Source organism: Heteronotia binoei, chromosome 13, assembly GCF_032191835.1.
Source record: "Heteronotia binoei isolate CCM8104 ecotype False Entrance Well chromosome 13, APGP_CSIRO_Hbin_v1, whole genome shotgun sequence".
NCBI lineage: Eukaryota > Metazoa > Chordata > Lepidosauria > Squamata > Gekkonidae > Heteronotia > Heteronotia binoei.
The window spans coordinates 16,622,739-16,650,641 of NC_083235.1; the positions used below are offsets into that span (position 1 = coordinate 16,622,739).

Consider the following 27,903-nt stretch of genomic DNA (forward strand, 5'->3'; position numbering starts at 1 on the left):
TTACAACTGATCCCCAACTGGCAGAGATCAGCTCACCTGGAGATAGGGTTGCCAAGTCCTCTTCATCCCCCGCTCAGGGACATTCAAATGTGCAATGTGTGCACGTATGCAACAAAGTGATGTCATCAAAATGGCAGCGCCTCGTGTAGGGCCACTCTAGGCATTTCTGGGGAAACTCTATGGTTTGCTCGGACGCTCTAGCCATTTGAGAGGTTAAAACTCTATGGTGCCTATTGTACCATAGAGTTTTACCTTCCAAATGGCTAGAGCATTCGAGGAAACCATAGAGTTTTCCGGAAATGCCTAGAGCGGCCCCGCACGGGGGCACCGCCATTTTTATGACATCACTTCCAGGTGACATCATCGCACCAGTGACACAGGGGGAAGTTCCCCATGCTGGCCAAATGTGGGCCGGTGGGTTGAGAACCTTCTGGACGAGAGATTCCCCGCCTGGACCGGGGGCTTGGCAGCCCTATCTGGAGAAAATGGCTGCCTTGCAGGGTGGACTCTATGTCATTATATCCTGCTGAGACCCCTCCCCTCCCCAAACCCTGCCCTCTCCTGGATCCACTTGCAAAATCTCCAGGTATTTTCCAACACAGACCTGGCAACCCTATACGTGGGCCATCTTAATTGTTTACACATAAATTTCCCAGGGGGAGGCTTTATGTTGGCTTTGGTCTTTTTTAACGCTTTCAAACAATACTGTATTTAAAAGGGCTTGAGCCCTAGGAGTCTCTTTAGGCATGTTTCTTTAAAGCACATGCTTCGATGACTCACATCACGCCACAAAGAGATCACTGTCACAAAGGCCACGCTGATGTTAGCCGTTTTCATGCAAGCCATAACTGACCCTTGCAAAAAGGGAGGGCACGGTCCACATCTGCCATCCGTAGGCATGGGCATAAACTGGAACAGCCCAGTTCTATCCAGGGCTTGCGAACTTTGCGGTCCCAAACTGAACCCCTGATCGAAATAGAACCACCCAAACCAAACTGGTTCGGGTGGCATCAGGGCCTGTCCTGGCGTGCTCGTGTCATCCAGAAGTGATGCAAGGGCATCGCCCCGACATGCTCGTGTTACTTCTGTGTGGTGACGGGCGCCACCCCCGGCGTGTCCATGTTACCTAGTAGTGATGTGGGCACATCAGCAACACACTTCTATCAAAACATATTCTCAGTTTTTAAACCAGACTGGAGGAGCAATAGAGCAATTAAAGGTAAAAGGTAAAGGTAGTCCCCTGTGCAAGCACCAGTCGTTTTCAACTCTGGGGTGACGTTGCTTTCACAATGTTTTCACAGCAGACTTTTTACGGGGTGGTTTGCCATTGCCTTCCCCAGTCATCTACATTTTCCCCCCAGCAAGCTGGGTACTCAGTTTACTGACCTCGGAAGGATGGAAGCCTGAGTCAATCTGGAGCCGGCTACTTGAACCTGCTTCTGCTGGGATTGAACTCAGGTCGTGAGCAGAGGGCTCTGATTGCAGTACTGCAACTTTACCACTCTGCGCCATAAGACTCTTCCAATAGAGCAATTAACAGACTGCATTTATTGCCTTGTCACATTTTCACCATTATTCTTCAATTCTGCCTTTGTTGTTTTCCCATGCTGACGCTATCCAGACCAAATGTTCTTTCAGTTTCTTAATTTTACTGTTTTGCCACTGGATGCTAACTTTATACCACTTTGCATGCTTAATCACTGTCCACTAGTTATATGTAGCACTGCTTGCTGTACCCTAGGCTTCCCAACCCTCCCGCCCTGGCGGGGGACCCCAGGATTTCCACCCTCTTCCCCCGCTCCCCCAAAAAACGGAAGCGGGGGGAGGGGGGTGGAAACGGCGCCGGGGAGCAAGGCCAGCCGCCGCATCCCGGAGCCGGCGAGGCCGCCAAGCCGCACCGCTGCTGCCCCCTCCCCTCCCACCGCAGCTGCTCCTCCGAGATGAGCCCAGGCTGAGCCCATCTCAGAGGAGCAGCCAAGAGGTGGCAGCAGCGCAGGGGAGGGCGAGGCAGGCCAGGAGCATGGCGAGCCGCGAATCCGGGCCCTTCTAGGACCCGGACTCACGGCTCGCCACGCCCCCGGCCTGCCTCCACCCCCCCCTCCGCTTCCACCCCAGAGGCGGAGCGGGCGAGGCGGCCTCTTCTCCGCTCGCCGTGGCTGCTCCTCCGAGATGGGCTCAGCCTGAGCCCATCTCGGAGGAGCAACCACGGCGAGCAGAGAAGAGGAGTCAGCTGCGCAGGGGTGGCTCGCCGTTTGCCCCCCTCCCCCCTAGCTCCACCCCATTGTCTCCTGGCTCCACCCCCAAAGTCTCCTGGCTCCACCCCCAAAGTCCCCAGATATTTTGGGGGTTGGACTTGGGAACCCTACTGTACCCCGTTCCATTGTCTGATGCAGTATGCATGCATATAAAGGCTTACATTCTGAATTAAACTTTGTCTTAAAGGTGCTGCTGGACTCCTACTATGTTCTAATGCTTCTGTCACTTACGGATAAGTGAGTGCGCACCAACGGTGGGGCCCGATGCACCCCGAAGTGGCATGCCAAACACATGAGCCAAACCAAGCTGAAAAGCTCAGTGAGTGTTCGAGGGAAGATATCTTTTCCAAACTCCTGCTTTGCTTCTTATTGCTGAAATGGAACTGCAAATGTACCCTGAAATAATGATTTCTGGATTGTATTAGTTATGTGGGAAATGGGCCTACAAAACATTGCCGTACAATTAGATTGGAACTTGGCACCTAGTCTTGCCTGACACAATGCTAATTATTACCACCGGGATGAGAGTTTTTTTACCCACCCAGTCTTCCCGTGCCTAAAAAAGGGAATCTGCCCTAACATAGAAATACTATGTTTCCATCAAATTCTGTGTCACTTGCAGACCTAGACATTTCATAATTGACTGCTGTTGCTAGGTTGCCAATCCCCAGGTGGGGGCAGGGGATCCCCGGTTTGGAGACCCTCCCCCTGCTTCAGGGTCGTCAGAAAGCGGGGGGAGGGGAGGGAAATGTCTGCTGGGAACTCTATTATTCCCTATGGAGATTTATTCCCATAGAAAATCATGGAGCATTGATCCGCAGGTATCTTGGGCTCTTGGGGGGCTGTTTTTTGGGGTAGAGGCACCAAATTTTCAGTATAACATCTAGTGCCTCTCCTCAAAATACCCCCCAAGTTTCAAAAAGATTGGACCAGGGGGTCCAATTCTATGAGTCCCCAAAGGTGGTGCCCCATCCTTCATTATTTCCTATGGAATGAAGGAATTGAAAAGGTGTGCCATCCCTTTAAATGTGATGGCCAGAATTCCCTTTGGAGTTCAATTATGCTTGTCACAGCCCTGACCTTGGCTCCACCCCTAATGTCTCCTGGCGCCACCCCCAAAGTCTCCTGGCTCCACCCCCCAAATCCCCAGATATTTCTTGAATTGGACTTGGCAACCCTAGCTGTTGCTTATATTTCGGCAACCACAGAAGCTCTTGGCAATGCCATTATTGATGTTTTGAAAGCCTTGCAAAAAAGAAATTAGAACTTTACCCTGTTACAATATGGTGCAGCACCATGTGATTTTAAATTATTTGTTTGCTGCCCCAAGGAAGATTTATATGCTAGTAAATACTGTTGTTCATAATACAGGAGGTGGTGGCAGCTACAAGCATAGATGGCTTCAAGGCGGAACTAGATAAACATCTGGAGCAGAGGTCCTTCAGTGGCTATTAGCCACAGGGTATAGATAGAAATCTCTCTCTGGGGCAGTGATGCTTTGTATTTGTGATGCTTGGGGGGGCAACAGTGGGAGGGTTTTTAGTGTCCTGGCCCCACTGGTGGACCATCTGATGGCACCTGGGTTTTTTTTGGCCACTGTGTAACAGAGAGTTGGACTGGATAAGCCACTGGCCTAATCCAACATGGCTTCTTTTATGTTCCGTGAACATTTTCCCATAAAAGTTGTGGAAGAAGAGCCTATTGACTGGTAAAGGTGGCTTCTTGAGGCAGAAGGAATGGCTGGAAATTTGCTTAAGCTCCTGGTGAGACGTGATCTAATATTCCTAGGTAAATATTTTTGTTGTATATGTGTTGGTTTCTTTCTTTCTGCGTCGCTGTAAATGTTGTGAAAAAGACTATCCAGTTAATGTATAGCATGTTGATTTTGAGCGTGTTGGAAGTCCAGAGGAAAAGAGTGATGGAAGACCAGAACATAAAGTGTAAAATGAAGCGTGAATAAGTGTACTTGGGAAAGTGCTTGTAAACAAGCAAAATGGGGGAGAATGATGGAGAAATTAACAAAAAAAAACCCGACTCCGTTTTGTGTGCCTTGAATCTTTATATGTCCTGAATTCCTAAACTCTGCCTGAATTCTGGCAATATCATAAATGCTGCTGACATCATGTAAAAGGTGTCACATTAAGACTGTTCGTGCCTGCTTCGAGTAGGTCTAGGGCTGTACTATAATATAAAACAATGCTGATGTCTGTCCTAAACCCAGCCTGAGAGATAAGATGCAGAAGTTAGAAGTTGAAGATGGACAGACACAATGAACAGTTGCCTGCCATGAGTATGTGGCAGTTATCTATAGGTCAATAGTAATCATTAAATCAGACTTTTCCCTGCAGCCACTGTGGCAGGACCTGCCTGTCCCGCATTGGTCTTGTCAGCCACCAGCGAGCCTGCAGCAGATGTGGACTACTGCACCTTTCTTAAATCTTCGTTCGCGAAGTCAAGCCAAGAAGAAGAAGAAAATAGTAATCGTTTTCAATAGAAATTGCCTGTTATCCCAGTGTTCCCTCTAAGCTGAGTTAGTGTGAGCTAGCTCGCATTTGTTTGGCCTTTGGCTCACACATTTTTGTCTTAGCTCAGGAAAAATGGCCCCAGAGCAAACTAATTTATGCAGCAGCTCACAACTTTAATGCCAGTAGCTCACAAATTAGAATTTTTTGCTCACAAGACTCCACAGCTTAGAGGGAGTATTGTCTATCTATAGGTTATCTATATAACGCTGAAATGCACATTAAAGAAATGTAATTGCTGAACATAGTAAATGATAATGAAAACATAGTAAATACATAGTGAATAGGTCACAGGGCAACTGGAGATGAAAGAGGACACTATTTAGGTAGCATGGTGTATCTGTTAGAACTCTGAGAACTCGCTTTCAGTGTCATGGGTAAGGATCCCTCTGTACTTCAAACATTATTTTCTGCTAAAGTCCACTGTCTCTATTTGAACCCCTTGTGGGACCCGTCACCTCCTCTATGAGATCAGAGAAATAAAGATCAGACCTGGGATCTTCTGCAAGTTGAGCAGGTGCTTTTCTGTTGACAGGCAACACATGAAGCTGCTTTCTGCTCAGCCAGAACCTCAGTCTATCAAGGTGTCTTTTGTACTAACCTGTAGCACCTCTCCAGGGTCTGAGAGCCAGTTTGGTGCAGTGGTTAAGTGCGCGGAATCTTATCTGGGAGAACCGGGTTTGATTCCCCACTCCTCCACTTGCAGCTGCTGGAATGGCTTTGGGTCAACCATAGCTCTCGTGGGAGTTGTCCTTGAAAGGGCAGCTGCTGTGAGAGCCCTCTCAGCCCCACCCAGCTCACAGGGTGTCTGTTGTGGGGGGAGAAGATAGAGAAGATTGTAAACCACTCTGAGACTCAGAGTGGAGGGCAGGATATAAATCCAATATCATCTTATTCTTCAGGTGGAGGTCTACCATCTGTCAGAGATCGAACCTGGGTCCTTCTGCACGCTGAGGTGCTTTCCACCAAATCATACCTCTCAGGTAGCAACCTCTCTCCCCTTACGCTCCAGGACTCCCATTTTTGTCCCAAGGCATTTTTTACCCAAAGTTTTCCAGTGGATTTGGGGGACTACTGATTTGGGGGTATACTGAAAAAACCTCCTATTATATAGTTGTTCTGAATGAGCAAAATGCTTTTAAAGGCAAAGTGGGCATGCTACCAATTATGAAGACCCTGTGAATTTGGGGTATTTGTGGGGTTTCTGCATTTATTTATTTATTTTTATTTATTTTATGACTTCTATCCCGCCCTTCCCAACAAGTGGCTCAGGGCGGCTTACAACACAGTCTAGAAGGGTCGGCGCTTGTTTCCCGCCTTTCGCCGCCGATAGGAGCCTCAAAGCGGGTCACAACCACCTCCCCCTCCTCTCCCCACAACAAGCACCCTGTGAGGTAGGTGGGGCTGAGAGAACGTGACTGGCCCGTGGTCACCCAGCAGGTTTCGTGGAGGAGACAGGGATTCGAACCCGGTTGATCACGCCAGATCCGAAACTGCCGCTTTTCCCCACTACGCCACGCCGGCATTGTGCAGAGGGTTGGACTAGATGACCCTGGAGGTCCCTTCCAACTCTATGATTCTGTGACACGTATAGCTTTTAAATCCAAGATGTATTTCTCCACCCCGGAAGGATAGCGGATCTTCACGAGAGCATGCAGGGCTTCCATTGTTTCTCACCAGTTGCGTTCCTTCTGTTGTCTTTTTGACCTAACTTCCTATCTTGCAACATGGAGGGGAGGGGGGAAAGATCAGAAGAAAATGGGGCAGGGACTGCACTAAAGCCTGAGGGGACAACTGATTTTTGTTGTTGAAAACTTAGTGGTCTCCAGATAGCAAAAATGTAAGTTTGTGTACTAAGTTAGCATAGAGTGCATCAGCTTAACAGTGTTTTCTCACCTGCTGGGTATATTTGCAATTTCGCTTGTACAAACCTAAGGAATTTATATTTTTTAAATTCCATAAATATGTCAAGTATTGCATTTTATAGGCTAATATAAAAATGCATTTTGTGTTGTTAAAGCAGTAAAATTAGTTTAGGCTTTGTAGGATAAGTAAGTATTGCATATATTTCAATTTTCCCCAACATTTCTGGATTGTTTCCAAGGGGGGGTTATTTTTACCCCATGGCTTTGAAATTGCTGGAAATTTTATATTTCTAAGTAGAATATAATATTATGCAATAGTGGGAACTGGCTTTTTATATATAAATGCTTGGGAGGGTGTTTTCAAGAATGTAACGAATAGAGAGATGATCTGGAATAAAAAATGTGTGCAGTCCAAGAGGTAACAGCTGCCCGCACGGACTGCAGGGGAATTCTATCTTCTGCATAAATCCCTTCAATACAGATAGATCCAGGTGGGCAGCCATGTTGGTCTGCAGCAGAACCAAGTAGGAGTCAAGTTGCACCTTTAAGACCAACAAAGTTTTATTCAGAACGTAAGCTTTCGTGTGCTCTAAGCACACTTCATCAGACAAGGAATCAGGTACAGTGAGCAGTGCTACATATAGCTGGTAGGCAGTGGTTTAGAATGCAAAATGGTACAAATTTACGATCCAATGATAGAATAGTAAAATTAACAGCATAGCAAAGTTAACAAATTGAGGAGACCTTTGATCTGGGTAACATGTGTGAGAACCCAATAGAACAGTAACATGTTAAAATGTGAGAGTATCTGTTAACAATAGTGATTAGCAGACATTCTCACATTTTGACATGTTACTGAGAGAGCCAGTTTGGTGTAGTGGTTAAGTGTGCGGACTCTTATCTGGAAGAACCGGGTTTGATTCCCCACTCCTTCACTTGCACCTGCTGGAATGGCCTTGGGTCAGCCATAGCTCTGGCAGAGGTTGTCCTTGAAAGGGCAGCTGCTGGGAGAGCCCTCTCCAGCCCCACCCACCTCACAGGGTGTCTGTTGTGGGGGAGGAAGGTAAAGGAGATTGTGAGCCGCTCTGAGACTCTTCGGAGTGGAGGGCGGGATATAAATCCAATATCTTCTTCTTCTACTGCTGTTTTATTGGGTTCTCATGCTCATGTTACCCAGATCAAAGGTTTGCTCAATTTGTTAAATCTACTATGCTGTTAACTTTACTATTCTGTCATGGGATCTTAAATTTGTACCATTTTGCATTCTAAGCCACTGCCTACCAGCTATATGTAGCTCTGCTCACTGTACCTGATTCCTCGTCCCTTCAATACAGTTCTACTTTCTTCCATCTGAATCCAAAAGAGATACGTTAGACACACAAACATTCTTGGAGACTTTTTAATCAGTTTCGTACATTTGGATATGGTGCAAAACCCTGAATAGGGGGGTGGAGGAGCAGCTGGGAGAGAGAGAATTCTGCACGTTCTTTTCTACCACCGAATCTTCTTCTGCAATGAACGTTGCTTTCTGATCTGTTAAAGCAAAGAAGCTGCCTCCTTGGTTCAAGTTCTTTACAAGGTATCCTTTTCCCGCTAACAGGAGAACTAGACTCCATATCCACCCCAGCAAAAGGCGGAGGGAAGCACGCGGATAGCGTCCATTCCATATGCTAATGGCTATCCAGTTTCAGAGCTTCTTGTTCACTGCAAGAAAAAGTTAACTTATCTGTTCCGGTCCAGAAATGTCAGTTCTGACGGGTTCGTCCAACCAGCACACCCCTCCAAAAGTAACTCATCCAGATCCTCTGCACATTCGCTCTTCAACAGGCCTCTTTGGGTTTCCCTCTCACAACAACCAAGCTGGATTATCCCAGTTCTTAGATACTGACTGAGAATCCATCCATATACAGTGAACCAACGAGTTTAACTATCATGGCACCCTCCAAAAACTACAAGGGGGAGAAGTCATGACAATCAAAACGGGATACAGCCGGCTTACGCTTGCAGGTTAGTCGTACCATTTGTTGTATCCAACTCTGCAACATTTCTCTGTACTCCCATTTCTTGTCTTCCAGTAACAGAGAAAACAGAAATTTAGATTCTGGACTTCCCCCCGCCCCACAAAGTATCGCTGTATTTCTTGGTTGATATCCACTCACTAACTCCACTCAGACTACACTGTAACAGGAACTTCCATGGGCCCTGAACAGATGTAAATTTAACCAAGGACTGAGGTCCTTAACCATGGATAAAGGGACTGCATACCTAAAACCATGGTTTAAGGATTGGCTGCAAACCAGGATGTGAAATCACAGGCTGAAGTTGTTTGCAAACCATGGCTTGGACCCAAGGCTCTTTTTCTAGCAGGAGCTTCTCTGCATATTAGGCCATGCCCCCTGATGTAGCCAATCCTCCAAGAGCTTAGAGGGCTCTTAGTACAGGGCCTACTGTAAGCTCCAGGAGGATTAGCTACATCAAGGGGGCGTGACCTAATATGCAGAGGAACTTCTGCTAGAAAAAGAGCCCTATTTGGAGCCATAAGAGCATTTCCATGGATGGTCCAAAGTAGCATTTCAGGGACATACTGGGCTGCACTGGGGAAGTCCTGTGAAGGCAGAAAATGCCCTGTCCATAGAAATGACTTGTAGGATCCAAGACTTTGGTTTATATTAACCACGGTTAAGCATTCCATCTGCAACGAGCAAACCATAATTAAGGCAGTTTGTCCCACCTCTGCTGTTTCTGGCGTCTCCCTACACATGCCCTCCGGAGCCAGGGCTCAGCTTGGGAAGCTAGAACCAGGGCCGCCTTATATATCGATGACCTTAAGAAGGGTCAAAGAAATAAGTTGTGGCTTTGCATTGGTCCTGGGCTGGAAGAGGAGGAGCGACGAGGACCCGTGCACTCCAAAGAGCAAGCTCCCGTGGAAAGGAAGGTTGACTCGTTTGGACCCAGCGATGGCTAGTATTTCTTTAAGACAAAGGCAGGGAAAACTTTCATCCCGGTGGGCCTGGAGTTCTTAAAGAAACAGATCTTAGTAGGAAGACTAGGTGGGGTCAAGGAAAACGGTCCCCCTAACAAAAGCCTCTTCAGTCATAAGGGGCATCCCAGGGAATAGACGGAAAAAGAGGAGCCAAGAGGCCAGAGCCTAGAGAGAGCAGGCAGGAAGAGAAGGAGGCTCATGCAGGCAGGTTATTGGGCTAGCGTTGCTGTTCTCCGAAAACCGAAGGAAAGGCGCTCTTCTTTCCTGCTTATTAGGACCCTCTCTGTAAACACAACCCTCTTTTTTCCCTGAGCATTAGGTTCCCCTCAGTGTTATCACTGCGGTGGTTATCCCCAGGCAGTGGGCAAGGCCTCCATCGGTGGGATTCTCCTTGTATCTCTCCACCACACAAGAGGCCTCCCGCATCACTGATTCCTTGTAGCCCAGTGCAAGGCAAGACTACGTTTCTGCACGCACCCCCCCTCTAGAGGCGGCGCACCTTCAGCAATCCTTTACGCTGCCAGAGGGTAGTAGTAATAATAACAATATGGCTCTAACAGGAGGGAGGGGAGGTATTTTTTGAACCTTACAAGCGTTTCATGCTGCATATAAAAATGGTTACATATGTACATATATACACACAAACACACAAATTACATATATATATATATAGGCCATGATTGAAGGGAGGAAGGCTGGGTGCCACCTTGTCTATACGTGCAAAGACAACAAAAGGCGGGAGTGGATCGGCATCCTAGAATTCCATCCACCCAGGACTCTGGGCTCTGACCTACAGAAACAATCTTGACCGCCTGGGGAGCTGCAATACGTTTGCATTTAGAGTACTGCAATATTTTTTTTAAAAAAAGCTTAGCTTTTGGAGTGGGGACTGGAGATATTTCCCTTGTCCTCTGAGGTATCTCTCTGTAATAGAGAGGCAGAAGGATGGGGAATCAAAGTCCTCGAGGATTCCTACATACCGGCAGGATTCTCCAGAGATTTTGGAGCCTAAATAAATAAAGGCTGGGAAGTTTTTGTGTAAGAATAGATTGCATACATCAGACAAATAAAAAATAAAATAGAAGTCACGGAGACGGAAGTGGGTTTTTTTATGTGTGTGTGTGTGTGAAAGGGTCAAATAGCCTTGGAGTCAGTGCTGCATACAGCAGTAAAAGTTAAGAATGTGTCTGTTAAACCATAAGATAAAGGCTCACTGAGTAAAGGAGAAAGAGGCCAATTAACCTCTAAGTAGCTCTTTGATAGAATAGGGGCTGAATAACCCCTTACTCAAAACTCTCAGCTTTTTGATAAGGTGTTCTGAGAGAGAGCAAAATGGAGGCTAGTTATCATCAGAACAGCTGTCGGCTGACCTTTGACGTAGGCCAGAGGTGGGCCTTGGACGACTTGGTTTATGGAAGGACTGAGGAGCAACTGCCAAGAACAGCTGCAGACTGCAGAGAATAAAAGTGAAGACTATGGACCAAAAGAAAAGTTGGGAGTAATCACCAAGGCGGCTGCAAAAAAATGATCTGTGCAGAGATCAAGCGAGGACTTCAGAAACGCTGTAATATCAGAAAAAGGTCTCGAGTACTGTAAAAAAAAAAATGTCGTCTGAGACCAAGCAACAAGTCGTAATTGCCAAAGACTTAAGTATCAGGGGAGGGCAGGAACAAGATCCAATCCAGAGGGAAATTTCTTCTGGGCATGCCCTATTGACAGCGGCTCCTATTCATTTCAACAGAGCTTGCCCTAAAAAGTTCCCGATGGATCGGGTCTATAAAGGACTACGTACAAACCCTGAGTAAGCAAGCAAGTCATGCAAGCGGCATGACTGATCAACAGGAATAACGCAGCCAGGATGACAGAGCTGACCAAATGTGCGCCGAGAGCCCAAGCGAGGCACAGATCGGAGGAAGACAAAGGAAAGCAAAGGGGGAGGGGGAAGCCTCTACTAAAATGTGAAGAAAAAAACGGGGAGTCATGGACTACACCTCTGAGTGGAAGCAGATAGGAAAATGGGGCAAGGGGTGACTCCATGCAGCATGAAAGATGAATAACCAAGCAGGAAAGGATGATAGACAGGAAGAAAAGGATACCACTCCCAAAAAAGAGGCCTCCAAGGATACCTGTTCCCCTGGCCCAGCAGGTGGGCTTTCAACACACCTCCCTTCCAGGAAGACTACCACCCCAAGCCAAAGCCAATAACAACTTGAGGAGAAGGGGAGACAACAGGGCAGATGTCAAACCAAGCGAGAATCCACTCGTCTTTCAGATAACCAAAGTACCTCTCGCCTGCCCCACTTGCAAGATATACATGAGTGCAGAAGATGGCTAGACAGATAAGGACCCTTATACTTCTCCCCCTTTCCCTCCATGCATCTCTCCTCCCTGCCCTTCTGCCCAATCAGGCTGAAGTGGGGTTGGGCTCCCTTGCAGATAATACTGTATGCTCCCCGCAACGGGAAAGGGTAGAGCAGAGGTGTCTCTCTTTATGAATATCTGTAAATATAATATTTATCATATCGCATTGAAAAAATAAAAAACTTAAAAAATAAAATGAAACACCATGCGTGTGTGTGTGTGTGAGTGAGAGAGCGAGCGAGGGAGGGTCCATCTGAGCAGCAGAGGGAGTTATCAGTTCCTGGCCATCTGATGCCAGGGGTAGGAGGTGCTTATCCTCGGCTCCAGGGCATCGTGACCCCCACCCTCACCCCTGCAAATTTCCCAGCCTGAGTCCTCGCTCCACAGTTCGACACAAAGAAGCTGGCAGTAGGGGTGTGCCCAGGGTGGGGGAGCTGGTTTATTTTCTGCCCCGCCAACCCAGATCCGGGAGGGGGGGGGGTTTCAAAGCAGCAGGCTCGGTCGTCCGTTCTGTCCATTCACTGAAAGAAAAACACAGAAAGTATTCAGGTATGTTCTGCCTCCACTCTCCTCTCTGGAAACATCACCATCACCCTAACCGCCCCCCGCCCCAGTTTACTATATTCTTTAAAGTTTCCTTTTCCACCTATCAGTTCTTTCCTTCTGCTTGTTCACCCCCATCCTATTTCACATTCTAAATCTGTCTTCTGCTTGCATAGTAAACACTCCATCTTCTCAAATAGGTTGTTAATTTTGCATAATCTGCACGTTTATTTTCCCATTCTTCTAAACTTGGAGAGATGACTTAATGCGCCCTGCATTTTCCCATGTATTTCCTTCCAATATCTTTTTGCTTTTTTACGAGTCCACCATATATGGTGAAAAGTTCCATCTATATTTTAGCATGTCCAGCGTTTTCCTTTCCTACTACATTCATCCCCATCCTTACAGCAATTAAGATATCCAGGCTTTATTGGCCTGTTTTTAATAGCTTTATTGGCCTGTTCTTAATTGCTGTTTCCTGACTATGTTGTATGAGCCCGATCTGCCAGGGGAGGGCAGCTGAAACATTGAAATAAATAAATAAAATTCAACAAGGGACTTCCTGATTCACGAATAAGCAGGTCTTTTGCTTGTTTATTTCCAGGGTTGTCCAATTCTGTACTCATAATCCTATGGCACTGTTAACACTCTGCTGTCCTGATTCCTTTATATTCCGTAATCCACTTCAAGTCTCAGGGAGGGATGGTGGCTCAGTGGTAGAGCATCTGCTTGGGAAGCAGAAGGTCCCAGGTTCAATCCCCGGCATCTCCAAAAAAGGGTCCAGTAAACAGGTGTGAAAAACCTCAGCTTGAGACCCTGGAGAGCCGCTGCCAGTCTGAGAAGACAAGACTGACTTTGATGGACCAAGTGTCTGATTCAGTATAAGGCAGCTTCATATGTTCATGTTCATATGTTCAGTGACAAAGATAGGCTAATAAAGTCAATAAAATAAAGAGCTAAAGGCGGCATACTCCAGTCTCCCCCCCCCCCCCGCACCCTTTGTTTCACTGTTTGAGGAGATTAGGACAAGACGGAGTGAATGACCCGAGGTCACCCTGCAAGCTTTCAAGGCAAAGTGAGGATTCAAACCTGGGCCCTTCAGATCCTAGTGCGGCACTTTAACCACTAACCTAAACTGGCTCTCAGACACCGTACCATCTCTGCATTTCTTTTGCCACCTTTACCCCTCCTGTACCTTCCACATCCTAACCCCCACTCCCGTGCTTCCAATTCCAAACAATACAACATCCACGTGTGGATGTGTATCAAGGGAAAAGGTAAGAGTTCGGATGCAGGTGAGGACTAGAGTTCGGATGCGGGTGAAAGGGCTATGACCGTGTGCCGATGTAAGGGGAGGGAATGCCACTTGTCATGCTGAGAACAAGAAGGGTGCTGATGAAAAGGGGAGGGGCACAGATACCTGACTCGGTGGCTAAAATTCAGTGTCCACTACCTGGAACGCGGCGCTGCCTGTGAGAGAGGAGAGACTGTTCACCGCTCAGCTGCAGAGTATTACTGCAAGGACTGGACACTGTATAGTTCATGGGGGGCATGGTGGAAGATGGGGTGTTTTCCCTTCTCAAAGGCATTTGGAAAAGAGAAGGAACAACCGGCAAAGAGGTGGTTCCTGAGGGATCTTCTGTGCTGAATTGGAGGAATATGCCAATTGTAAGGAGGAGACAGCTTTAGCGAGGGCAAGTCCAAGACATTTCTCTGCCCACATTAGGAGATCCAAATGCTGTCCTCTTCCTATTAATAAATACGGGGAGACTCAGACATCCTCCTATGCATCACTGTGATAAGCAGGGAGTTGTACCCCAATGAGAGGGACTACTTCATCTCCTGCTCAGATGCCCACAGACGCCTTGGGCTTGTTGTGGGGTTGGGCCGCCTCTGGGGACTTACAAGTAGGAAAAGTGAAAGATGATGGGCGAAAAGTTGGGAGAAAGAGCTGGAGCAAAACTGGGCAGGGCTTGATTCTCAGTGGGCGGGGCAGATGGAAAGGTGGGCAGGACTCCTGATGAGGGGCAAGAGTGGCTCACCTGATTCAGGCAGGGACGCTGATCTCAGCCCCGTCTCTTTCTGTAACTGAATCTCCTTTAGTGCAAATATTGATGTGGCTGCAGGAGGAGATGGAAAAATAAGAAGCAAATGGAACAAACGCCTTTTACTCGATCTGCTAGTCTAGAACAATTCTTGAGTGAGCAATTCAATAGTCACTAACAACAAAAAAATCTCTGCCTCTTCCCCAATCATCATATTCCTGAATCAAAAGATATACATTTATAGTCCCAATCAGATTTGCCAAACTTTTTGAACCTGTGGGCACCTTTTGAATTCTGGCACGGGGGAGAGGGCTCAGTCACAAAATGTCTGCCATACAATGGCTGCCACAGGTGGTGGAGCCAACCACAAAATGGCTGCAGCAGCTTATCTTTAGTTAGGGCTTTTTTGTAGAAAAGGCCCAGCAGGAACTCATTTGCATATCAGGCCACACCCTAGACCCCAAGGCTGTGTCCCTACTCAAAAAAAGCCCTGCCTTCAGTCATGAAGTAAAGATCCTTGTGCTGTGATAGAAGCTGCTGCCAAAGCAACATTCTAAAAAATCTACACAGCCAATCAAATGCTGGAACTCTCTGTCTGGGGAAGTGATGCTCTGTATTCTTGGTGCTTGGGAGGGGCAACAGTGGGAGGGCTTCTAATGTCCTGGTCCCACTAATGGACCTCCTGATGGCACCTGGGTTTTTTGGCCACTGTGTGACACAGAGTGTTGGACCGGATGGGCCACTGGCCTGATCCAACGTGGCTTCCCTTATGTTCTTATGTCCAATGGTTAATCAGAAGCCTTACTGAGAAAAAGCCCAACCTACTTCCAGGACCAGATCTGCATGTTTTTTGAAGGGGGGGGGGACAAAACTAAAAAATGATGCCCATTATGGGCCCATTCTATCTTATAAGCCCACAGAATAGAAAGGACTCCATATCCAATTTGGCACCCCCTCTGCTCACCCCTAGATCCGGCCCTGCCTACTTGTTCATGCGCACCACGAGATGCATCAAAAGGCACTGTGGTACTCCACGGTCACAAAGTTGGAGATGCCTGGACTTACTTCACATTTTTAAAGCCACATTCCCAGATATGAATGGTGTGACTTTTTTTCTTTTTTAAAGTGCTTCTCAAAACTGAATTTTAAAAATCCTCTCCCCGGTTTTCCAAATTCAAGCCAATTATGAATGCATTAAAACTGCATTCCAGCTGGAGACCGATCTCTACATTCCTCAACAAGCGTCAGTCCTCGGAATTCAACAAATTACATAATATACATCATTACCAGGGTGGCCAACTGTTCAAAGAATTTTTGGCTGCTTAAATTTAAAACCGTGAAAAGTTTATAAATACAGCGACACATTACCGGCATCTTAACATATGGCCCCCTTTTGAGGGCGAGGGAGGTGACAGCTAGCTTGCTTATTAATCTGTAAGTTATCCTCCAATGGCGGAAAGAAGTGCTATCTATATTGCGCTTTGCTTGTGGGGATAAGAGCCTCAGGCAGTGATTGGCACAGCTGGGATGATACTGCCGAACACTTACGAACATCCTAATAGCTCAGAGGAACAACCTGTCAGCCGATGTAACTTTACTGAATAAAATGCTTAGCTGGACTGTCGCCATCTTTAAGCGCTGTTACTAACCATGAGAAAAGACCTTGCATATCGAAGTAGAAAGTGCAGATGTTGCCAATGCTTGATGTGAACATTTCTTTCCCTTGATACTAACAAAGGCAGAAATTCCTTTGAAGATAAAGCGCCTCCAGGGATAGCCGCCTGGCCATCCCCGGAAGACTAACAGTAACAATAAGATAAGAGAGGGAGACCGTGTGAATCTTTGCACCTCACCTCAGCAATGTTTAGAATTGTGGCTTTGTATAGTTCCCTTTGATGTACCCCAATATAGCCTGCCATCTAGTGCTACAACGTATCAGTCTCAATTTTCCTTCGTTCGGATGCTTATGGATTATCAAATAAAGCCTAACTTTGCAACAATTCAAGGTCTGGTCAATTTGAGATCCCATCGTCTGACACAACCCTCAGCAACAGAAACAGTCCAACTTCTATGGGAAAGGGTACTTGTCAGCAATGTTGTGGAATGGTGCGGAAGGTAGCCCAGAACCAATGGGTTGAAAGTAAATCAAAAGAGTTTCCGGCTCAACATTAGGAAGAGCTTCCTGACCGTTACAGCGGTTCCTCAGTGGAACAGGCTTCCTCAGGAGGTGGTGGACTCTCTTTCCTTGGAGGCTTTTAAACAGAGGCTAGATGGCCATCTGACAACAATGAGGATCCTGTGAATTTAGGGGGAGGTATTTGTGAGTTTCCTGCATTGTGCAGGGGGTTGGACTAGATGACCCTAGAGGTCCCTTCCAACTCTACGATTCTATAAATGTTCCCTCTAAGCTGCAGAGTCTTGTGAGCAAAAATTCTACGTTGTGATCTACCGGTATTAAATATTGTGAGCTGCAGTCATCAAAGTGGTGAGCGACTGCATCAATGATTGTGCTCTGGGGTCATCCTTCCTGAGCTAAGACAGAAAGGTGTGAGCTGGAGGTGAAAAATCTATGAGCTCGCTCACGCTAACTCGGCTTAGAGGGAACACTACTTGTCAATCTGGTTGGGAAGTGAACATCCCCCACAGTCCTGACAGAGGGAGGAGCTGTGTATGGACTGGGAGGCTGCTTGGGAGGTTACCCAAGAATGAGGGGGGCGGGATATAACAGGCAACAATCCCAGAGGCAGAGCGAATGAATGAAATAGTAGGGAGTGGACAGTTATACATGAACCTGAGAATGCCTGTGTAAGTACTAGAGGTAGACTTTTAAAGAAAGGGCTGCAGAAGAAGAAGATTGTAGATTTACCCCACCCTTCTCTCTGAATCAGAGACTCACAGCGGCTTACAATCTCTGATATCTTCTTCCCCCCACAACAGACACCCTGTGAGGTGGGTGGGGCTGAGAGAAGAAGAAGACCGCAGATTTATACCCCGCCTTTCTCTCTGAATCAGAGACTCAGAGCGGCTTACAATCTCTGATATCTTCTTCCCCCCACAACAGACACCCTGTGAGGTGGGTGGGGCTGAGAGAAGAAGAAGACCGCAGATTTATACCCCGCCTTTCTCTCTGAATCAGAGACTCAGAGCACCTTACAATCTCTGATATCTTCTTCCCCCACAACAGACACCCTGTGAGGTGGGTGGGGCTCTTACAGCAGCTGCCCTTTCAAGGACAACTCTTGCCAGAACTATGGCTGACCCAAGGCCACCCCAGCAGGTGCAAGTGGAGGAGTGGGGAATCAAACCCGGTTCTTCCAGATAAGAGTCTGCACATTTAACCACTACACACCAAACTGGCTCTCTAATGTGGACTAAAGAGCCAAAGGGGCACACAGGGTTGTCAGGATGACTCTGAAGGGGCTCTTCTAAGAGTCATAGGGAGAAGTGGTGCCTGTTGTTGATCCCATCGTCTCTGCAGCATCATGAGTCCACAGAAGGGAGCAGTGAGGATGAACAAATATGCGGAACAATGTGTTTGATTTCACACCGTGAGCAAATGATACCTGACTGCAGGTTTCCATGGTTTAATCTTTTAGCTCTCCGTATTACAGCAGAAGCAAAAGATCTTTTTTTAAAAAACCAAAGTGCGAGCCCACAGATTGCAATCTGCCCATGTCAGTTTATCAACTGATAATGGCTGGGGTCCCATTCGTGAGGACTGACAGATTACGGCTCGTCGACAACACCGTGGTCCTTTGTCACGTTCACGCATGGTGTCCACGTTCACATAGAATACATCCGCTGCTGTAAATACTACCCACCACCACTGGCCACGTTTCTGCCCAAATACCCTTTTGATTGGGCCCCCCTCCCGCCCTCCTTTGCCTGCACCTACTGTCCGGGAGCTTGAGGACTCGCTCTCCCAGACTGTGGAAGAACTGGTGCCGCATGGCCTCGTCTGCAGAGATCCGCTTCCTGCCCTCAAACTGCAATGGAACAGGGGGGGAGAAGAGAGGGAAAGAGAGAAAGAGAGAGAAAGATCAATCCCAAAGTCTGGGTCAGGTTTAAAGGGTCATATGACTACCCTACTAAGAGCCCCGTGGCGCAGAGTGGGAAAGCTGCAGTACTGCAGTCCTAAGCTCTGCTCACGACCTGAGTTCGATCCCGGCAGAATCTGGATTCAGGTAGCCGGCTCGAGGTTGACTCAGCCTTCCATCCTTCTGAGGTCAGTAAAATGAGGATCCAGTTTGCTGGGGGAAAGTGTAGATGACTGGGGAAGGCAATAGCAAACCACCCTGTAAAAAAGCCTGCTGTGAAAACATTGTGAAAGCAACGTCACCCCAGAGTCAGAAATGACTGGTGCTTGCACAGGAGACTACCTTTACCTTTTACCTTATGACTGCCCTACTCAACTCATACCAGAAAGACCATCTCCGCCAAAGGAGTGCTCCCACTCAAAAGGCTCCTGTGAGGGCCCCCGATCAAGCAGGTTCGCTTCAAATAACACTCCAGTCAGTGAAAAGGAGGACAACCTTGCTACACCTTTCTGGTTTTTTTGCAGCTGCATAAATTCTGTCACACAGTTGTTGGTTTGTTTTTCAATTTCCCAGCATCTTTTATTGAAGAAAGCATTTTGTCACATAACAATACAAACGTAATCTATTCTGCCACACAGCTGACCACATCTATCTACATCTGATCTAATTTAAATGTAAATGTTAAATTTAAGTTAGAAGTCTGGGACTTTTTAGCGTCGAGGCTGAAGAGTCTGAGATTTTTCAGTTTAGATGTCTAAGGGAACGATAAAGGTTTATAAAATTACGCATGTGGTGGAGAAAGTTGACAAAGAGAAATTTTTCTCCCTCTCCCCAATTGCTGAGCGTATTCAAGGAAGCTGATGGGTAGAAGGTTCAGGACATACAAAAGGAAATAGCATTTTCCAATAATTTACACAAATGTGGAATTCATTGCCGGAGGATGTAGTGATAGCCACAGGAGTAAAGAGCTTTAAAAGGGGATTAGATAGATTCATGGAGGATAAGTGTATTAATGGCTACTAGCCAGGGTGTCTGAGGGGACCCTCTTCATTCAGAAGCACAAATTCTCTGAATCCCAGAGCCAGGAGGCAACCAGGCGAAGGCCTCAGCCTCTCTGCCCTGTTGTTGGCCCTCCGGAAGAACTGGCTGGCCACTGTGTGAGAGAGGATGCCGGACAAGATGGACCACTGGTCTGATCCAGCAGGGCTCTTCTGATGTTCTTATGAAGGCCTCAGCCTCTCTGCCCTGTTGTTGGCCCTCCAGAGGAACTGGCTGACCACTGTGTGAGAGAGGATGCTGGACTAGATGGGCCACTGGTCTGATCCAGCAGGGCTCTTCTGATGTTCTTATGAAGGCCTCGGCCTCTCTGCCCTGTTGTTGGCTCTCCAGAGGAACTGGTTGGCCACTGTGTGAGATGGGATGCTGGACTAGATGGACCACTGCTCTGATCCAGCAGGGCTCTTCTCATGTTTTTATGAAGGCCTTGGCCTCTCTACCCTGTTGTTGGCCCTCCAGAGGAACTGGTTGGCTGCTGTGTGAGACGGGATGCTGGACTGGATGGACCACTGCTCTGATCCAGCAGGGCTCTTGTTTTTATGAAGGCCTCAGCCTCTCTGCCCTGTTGTTGGCCCTCCAGAGGAACTGGTTGGCTGCTGTGTGAGAGACAGGATGCTGGAGGGGAGAGGTTCCTAGCTATCTGTTTTGCCAGCCATTGCAGGGAAGGCCATCCCACTGCTCAGGCTGGGAAGGAAACCAAGGGGTCGGGTCCCAGAGAAGAGAAGCAACTCCCCCAACTCCAACGTTTACCTGCAGCAGCTTGCCTAGGAGGTCAGCCCCGTCATTGTCCAGCCTGTAAGGTACCAGAGAGACAAAGGAGGGAAAGTCAGTTTAGGCATCCCTTTAGAGAAACTGAGGCTATGCTTCACAGAGGTCTGTGGAACTGCTGACCATCTTTCTAGGACTTCTTGTGGGGGAAAAGAGAATTGGGAAGGAGAACATGGCAGAGCTTTTTGGCCTGGGCTGCTGTTCATTAGAAAGCCATCAGTGTATTGCAGCAGATATCTTGATCATTACAGGCATTCTGGGAGGGAGGGAGGGAATGGAAAGGAGGGAGGGAGAGAGGAAGAAAGGAAGGAGGAGGGAGGGAAGGGAAGAGAAGATAAGGGAAAGGAGGGAGGGAGGGAGGGAGGGAGGGAGGGAGGGAGGGAGGGAGGGAGGGAGGGAGGAAGGAAGGAAGGAAGGAAGGAAGGAAGGAAGGAAGGAAGGAAGGAAGGAAGGAAGGAAGGAAGGAAGGAAGGAAGGAAGGAAGGAAGGAAGGAAGGAAGGAAGGAAGGAAGGAAGGAAGGAAGGAAGGAAGGAAGGAAGGAAAATTCTCAGCATGGAGAACTCTAAGCCAGAATACACAGACATGCACCCATCAGCCATGCTGAAATCTGTTCCATGTCTAGGGTTGCCAGATCCCCCCCGGCTACCGGTGGGGGATGGGGGGGCTGTAGGGTTGCCAGATCCAGGTTGAGAAACTCGTGAAGATTTGAGGATGGGGCCTGGGGAGGGCAGGGACCCCCGCGGGGCACAATGCCGGAGAGTCCACCCTCTAAAGCATCTATTTTTTCCAAGGGAACTGATCTCTGTAGTCTGGAGAGGAGCTGTAACAGCATGCATCTATGACACGGACATTTCCCCACCCGAGAGGGCTCTGCCACCTGTCACTCAGTTCACAAGGCCATATGTACAACTGTGATTCTTTAAAAAGTGCAGAACCTCACACTGAGTGGAGCCTTCGGCCCCCTAAGAACTGCACATTTCATTTCTTTATTTGAAAAATAAAAAGCAAGTTCCTCGCTGCAGTGTAATAGTTCAGCTCCGGAGGTGCCTTATTTAGGATTAAATCTTTCCTATGCTGATCGTCTTCAGTGGACAGGTGTGCATGTATTCTTCTGGATTCCTCCTCCCCCATTCTGTCCCACAATCCCAGCTCAACTGCTTTATTTTGCTTTACTTGGAATCTTTGCTGTTAAGAGTCAAATGTTGTTGATCTTATAATCCACTCACTAACTGACTGAAAGGGTTTTTTAAAAATCATACATTGGGTCCCAGTGAGAAATATTGATAGTCCCAGGAAGCGCTTTTTTTGTCGCAGGGACTCCTTTGCATATTAGGCCACACAACTCCTGATGTAGCCAATGCTCCTGGAGATTACATAAGACCCTGTACTAAGAGTCCTGTAAGCTCCTGGCGGATTGGCTACATCAGGGGTGTGTGGCCTAATATGCAAAGGAGTCCCTGCTACAAAAAAAGCCCTGGTCCCAGGGCTTTTTTTTGTAGAAAAAGCCCAGCAGGAACTCCTTTGCTTATTAGGCCACACCACCGACACCAAGCCAGTTGGTACTGCGTACCTGTACATTCCTGCTCAAAAAGGCCCTGGATAGTCCCAGTGGACTAATAATAGCAATGATATATTATTAACAATGACCATCTGTCAAAAGCAAGGGACCAGGGAAGGCCTCTACGAGCTGCCACCACTGTGGTACAGGTCTGTCTGGGAAGGCCCAGATCACCCACTCAACCCCTCTGCCTTCCTTCACAGCAAATACCTTCCTCTGACCAAAGAGGCGTGAGGACCCAGGCAGTATAACAATAACAAGCTTTTTGTAAGTGCTCAAGAACAAACAAGTGGGTTTCAATTATTAGTGCAACAGTGGAAAAGGGAAAAAGAGTAAAGGTGGTACAAAGAAAATAACAGCCCTGACACAACTAACTAAACATTCCCTCCTTTTGATTTCAAACAAGCTCACCTCTCTTTGGATGAGGCAACTCTCCTACTGCAGCCTCTCTCTAGTTCAGCCATTCCAAGAGAGAACACTTCCCACTCTCTAGCTTGGCCCTTTATTTCCTTTCTTCCGGGTCCCACCCTATCAGACGGACATAAGGGATCCTGGGAGATGCAGACCTGGTTGCTGTCAGTGCTCCCTCTAAGCTGAGTTAGCATGAGCTAGCTCACACATTTTTAGCCTTCAGCTCACACATTTTTGTCTTCGCTCAGGAAGGATGACCCCAGAGAACACAGATGTATGCAGCTCACAACTTTAAAGCCAGTAGCTCACAAAGTAGAATTTCTGCTCATAAAACTGCAGTTTAGAGGGAACATTGGTTGCTACTCTAATACAGGCTTGCCTGGAGCCTGTAGGCCACACTAGGTCTAGGATCACAACACTACCCCATGACTGCTTAGTATTGTGTGGGCAATGCCTGGCATGATGTCAGAAACACTACAACCTACACTCCTACATGCATAACGTGTTTGCCTCTTAATAACCATGCTGGATTCAGAGACTCTCATCTCCTTTGACCCATATGCCAACACTCACCTAGGAGCATGGTTGATCAGGGCCTCAGCGCGATATTTGGGGTAGTTATAGGCTCGGAATTCCTCATTGGACAGGATTCCAGGCCACGTCTCTTCGTTGGGTGTCCCTGATGGTGCAGAGGAGGAGGAGAAGGAACAGAGATGGGTAAATCAGCAATACTGCAAACATCCTGAACCGAAGAACAAATGCTTTAGCATTGTAACAAGCCCTCAGAGTTGGCTTTGTAAACCCAGGAGATCTCCAACTGCCACCTGGAGGTTGGTTACCCTAGCTTATTCTGTCCACTGAAATCCCTGCACAAACTATCTCCCCCTCAGCCAAGCTTTCTTTGGGTTTTTGGGAACGGCTCAGGAAAAGTGGTTTAAATTGCCTGAAGGGCATATACAGGGAGAACTCAACAGGCGTGTGAAGCGTTTGGCATAGTTCCCGCTGGGGAATCCCTGCCTTCCCAAAGAGTTCCCTCACCAGCAAGTGCGGCATCCCAAAGTGACATGTTGCACCTGGAATGCTCTAGGAATTCATAGGAAACACTATGGTTTCATGTGGAGACACTCCAGCATATGGAGCATATGGAGCAGAGGTCCATCAGTGGCTATTAGCCACAGTATATTGTTGGAACTCTCTATCTGGGGCAGTGATGCTCTGTATTCTTGTGCTTTGGGGGGGGGGGACAGTGGAAGGGCTTCTAGCTCCACTGGTGGACCTCCTTGACGGCACTTGTTTTTTTTAGCCACTGTGTGACACAGTGTGTTGGACTGGATGGGCCATTGGCCTGATCCAACATGGCTTCTCTTATGTTCAGCATAAGAGTTTTCCCCAAAACTGCTAAAGTGTCTCTGTGTGAAACCATAGAGTTTCCTGTAAATTCCTAGAGTGTCCCGGCAGCCGCAGGGGACTTGGCAACCCTAGCTGGTCACCCAAATACATGCCATTCACTTGCCCATTCCTCCTGAAAAATGCACTCCCTGACATTTTTAGTTCCACCCTGAGGGCATACTCAGAGCGGGCTGAGGTGATGAAGCCACCATCTGGCTCTCAAGGCCATTGTTTTGACAGGAGTCTCCCCCTCTAAATCCAGAAGAGTTCTGCCGCCCATTTCCGCAGAGTGGGGGGGGGGGGTGTTCCACAACTCACTGTACAGTACAATACAGCAGAGGGCTTCCTCTTCTCTGCTTCCCAGTGCCTAATCAGCAACGCAACCCTGTGAGACCCTGCATCAGGCCCATACCCAATATCCGAAAAATGAAGTGTAGCTGCTCCTCAACTGTGGAGCCAGGGAAAAGCGGCCGTCCTGTGGACATCTCGTAGAATATGCAGCCCACGCCCCTGAGGGGACAGAAAGACAAGCGTCAGTGGGAAGCAGGATGACCCGTCAGGACCTGTCATTTAAACACTGTTTCAAAATGGAATCCTGATTCTGGGCCCAGAAATCCTGCACCAAGAAAAGCCAACTTCTGCAACCTGAATCTAACATGGAAACCCAGTGGTCAGCAGGTGGCACTTCGATATCTGTATAGATCAGGGGTGGGGAACCTCTGTCCCAATTGCTGGACCGAACTGAACCACGTGGCAGCTTCCCTGGAGCCTGGCTGGCCAGTGAGGATTGTGGGGCTCTTCCAGCAGCTGCCCTTTCAAGGACAACTCCTGCGAGAGCTATGGCAGACCCAAGGCCATTCCAGCAGCTGCAAGTGGAGGAGTGGGGAATCAAACCCAGTTCTCTCACGTAAGAGTCCATGCACTTAACCACTACACCAAACTGGGTTAAAGGTATTTAGGCTTTGGCTATCACTCTTTGACCAACGATATGCCATCCTACCTCATCCCCACAGTAATTATGGGGCATGCAACCATAAAATCTGTGGCTGTAGGCCTAGTCTCCAGATGGCTGCACAGAGTTCCTTACCACATGTCAATCTGCGTGGAATATTCCGTCGAGCCCAACAGGATGTCGGGGGGTCGGTACCAAAGCGTCACCACCTCATTGGAGTAGGTCTTGGTGGGAATGGATTTCGCCCGGGCCAGACCTGACAGAATTAAAAAAAAATTATATATATGCATTACGGTAGAGGTCACTATTGTAATATGTTTTTAAACTGTGAATTGTAAATTATGGTTTTATATATTTTATTAGTTTAACTGTGTAAATGATACTGTGAGCCGCCCTGAGTCCGCTTGCGGAGAGGGCGGGATATAAGTCAAATATAATAAATAAATAAATACTAATCCCTTCTTTAATGAGAGCTACTTCTGCATAACGAAAAACATCCCAGGATGCCCTTTTCCCTGGATACAGGGTCTTTTTTGTAGCAGGAACTCCTTTGCATATTAGGCTACACCCCCCTGAGCTTACAGGGCTCTTCTTACAGGGCCTACTGTAAATTCTTGGAGGATTGGCTACATCAGGGGGGTGTAGCCTAATATGCAAAGGAGTTCCTGCTACAAAAAGAGGAAGAAGATATTGGATTTATATCCCACCCTATACTATGAATCTCAGAGTGAACACAATCTCCTTTGCCTCCCTCCCTCACAACAGACGCCCTGTGAGGTGGGTGGGGCTGAGAGGGCTCTCACAGCAGCTGCCCTTTCAATGACAACCTCTGCCAGAGCTATGGCTGACCCAAGGCCATTCCAGCAGGTGTTCGTGGAGGATTGGGGAATCAAACCTGGTTCTCCCTGATAAGAGTCCGCACACTTAACCACTACACCAAACTGGCTCTCCACAGAATCTTAGTGGGGATTAGCAGGAGTAATGGAGAAAGAGAGGTTGGTCAAAGGCTGGGATATGCAAAGGCTGCATATGTCAAAACTTGCTTGGAGGTTCGTCGTTTGGGCAGCTGTGCTCTTTCTGCAATGGTAGTCGGATTCTCAAAAACATCTGGCTGGCATTGTAGGAAATGGAGTGCTGAACTTTTTAGCCTCTAGCTCACACATTTTTGTCTCAGGAAAAATGGCCCCAGAGCAAGCTAATTTATGCAGTAGCTCACAACTTTAATGCCAGTAGCTCACAACTTTAATACCAGTAGTTCACAAAGTAGAATTTTTGCTCACAAGACTCTACAGCAAGGGTGGCCAACAGTAGCTCTCCAGATGTTTTTTTGCCTACAACTCCCATCAGCCTCAGCCATGCTGGCTGGGGCTGATGGGAGTTGTAGGCAAAAACAGCTGGAGAGCTACCGTTGGCCACCCCTGCTCTACAGCTTAGAGGGAACATTGGTCACCATGCCAAATAAATTTGGGCTTGGGGGCCACTGCACCAAAAAGGATGGGGAACTGCTGCTCTAAGAGATGCTCAGACCACTCTGAAGCATCTGGAAAACCACCAGTGGACCACGAGCTACCTGTTGGAAAGCTCTGCACTGGAGGAGACTCTCCAATAGAGAGAAGTTCATTTATTTTCCCCACTCACCAAAGTCCGCTAGTTTGAGCTCCCCTCTTTCGTTGATAAGGAGGTTCTGGGGCTTGAGGTCTCGATGCAGCACCTTCTGACGGTGGCAGTAGGCTAGGCCACGGAGCAGCTGGAAGAGGAATAGCTGGAAGAGGAAACAAAACCATGTTGGTTTTCTTTTTCTTCCTTTGGAATGCCTGCCAGGTCCCCCCCCCCCCCCCCAAGTCCTGCTGTCACAGCTGGGTATACGGCGCGGTTTGTAAAGAAAGAAGAGACAGCTAAGAGAGGAACGCTATTTAAATTTTAAGTTCTGATTCTACGGATGTAATGTTTGACATTGTAATGTTTTATAGAATCGTTTAATTACCTTCTAGGTGGTGAGCTGCTCTGAGCCCACTTGTGGGGCGCGGCAGGATATAAATCTCAAAAATAACAGACAAACAAATGTAACAGCGGCTTATAAAATTATGCATGGGGTGGAGAGAGTTGACAAAGGAGAACTTTTCCTCCCTCTCCTCAAAGGCTAGAACTTGAGAGCATCCAAGGAAACCGATGGGCAGTAGGTTCAGGACAGACAAAAGGAAACACTACTTGAGACGGAGACTGATTCAAATGTGGAATTCGCTGCCAGAGGATGGAGTGATGGCCACAGGAATAAGCAGCTTTAGAAGGGATCAGATTCACGGAGGAGAGGTCTATCAGTAGCTACTAGCCGCAGTGACTGAGGGGAACCTCCACATTCAGAGGCACTAAGCCTCTCAATCCCAGAGCCAGGAGGCAACATCAAGGGAAGGCCTCTCTGCCCTGTTTTTGACCCTCCACAGGAACTAGTTTGCCACCGTGTGAGACAGGATGCTGGACTAGAAGGGCCACTGGTCTGATCCAGCAGGGCTCTTCTGATGTTCTTATATTCTAGGAGCCCACAAACCCTTGTGGCTAAGAGGCACTGATGGACCTCTGCTCCGTATGTTTATCCAGTCCCTTCTTGAAGCTGTCTAGGCTTGTAGCCGCCCGCCAACTCTTCCTGCAGCAGTGGATTCCACATGTTATTTACTCGTTGAGAGAAGAAGTACTTCCTCTGATCTGTCCTAAGCCTACTGCTCATTAATTTCACGGAGCGCCCACAAGTCTTATATGGTGAGAAAGGGAGAAAAATACTTCTTTCTCTCCCTTCTGTATCCTATGCATAATTTTGTAAACCTCTATCAGGTCACCTCTCAATCTTTGTTTCTCTGAGCCAGTGGCTCCCCCACCCTTTTTGACACCAGGGACCGGTTTTGTAGAAGACAATTTTTCCATGGACCGGTGGGGGGGGGGGGGCGCTGGGGTTTTTGACGCCCCAGGCTGCCCCCCTGCCTGCGCCCCATGGGATCTTTAAACGAGGGGGGAGAGACTGGGGTTGTTTCTGCTGCCTCCCCGCTAGGTGGCCAGGTGGCAGAAGGCCGATCTGTCTCCCCCTCCCATTTAAAGACAATCAGCTGATCAGCGAGGGCCTATAAATAAGGGCTAGGCTAAGGCAGCAGCAGTGCTGCCCCTTCTG

At 47.8% G+C, this 27,903-nt stretch overlaps 1 protein-coding gene across 3 annotated transcripts in view; it reads right to left on the reverse strand.

The window, feature by feature from the left end:
* Positions 1-10,175: 10,175 nt before the first annotated feature.
* Positions 10,176-27,903, reverse strand: part of CDK16 (cyclin dependent kinase 16) — a 102,301-nt gene continuing 84,573 nt past the window's right edge. For 2 of the 3 annotated variants that reach the window (XM_060252453.1, XM_060252451.1), the window contains 8 exons: positions 26,385-26,508; positions 24,882-25,002; positions 24,207-24,304; positions 22,979-23,084; positions 20,418-20,460; positions 18,470-18,560; positions 14,572-14,649; positions 10,176-12,507 (listed from right to left, as the gene is read on the reverse strand). In XM_060252453.1, the coding sequence (XP_060108436.1) occupies positions 12,470-12,507; positions 14,572-14,649; positions 18,470-18,560; positions 20,418-20,460; positions 22,979-23,084; positions 24,207-24,304; positions 24,882-25,002; positions 26,385-26,508 (699 nt within the window). In that variant the 3' untranslated portion in view covers positions 10,176-12,469. Of the gene's footprint in view, positions 12,508-13,949; positions 14,000-14,571; positions 14,650-18,469; positions 18,561-20,417; positions 20,461-22,978; positions 23,085-24,206; positions 24,305-24,881; positions 25,003-26,384; positions 26,509-27,903 lie in introns of all 3 variants that reach the window. The other variant, XM_060252452.1, reaches the window with a different exon arrangement.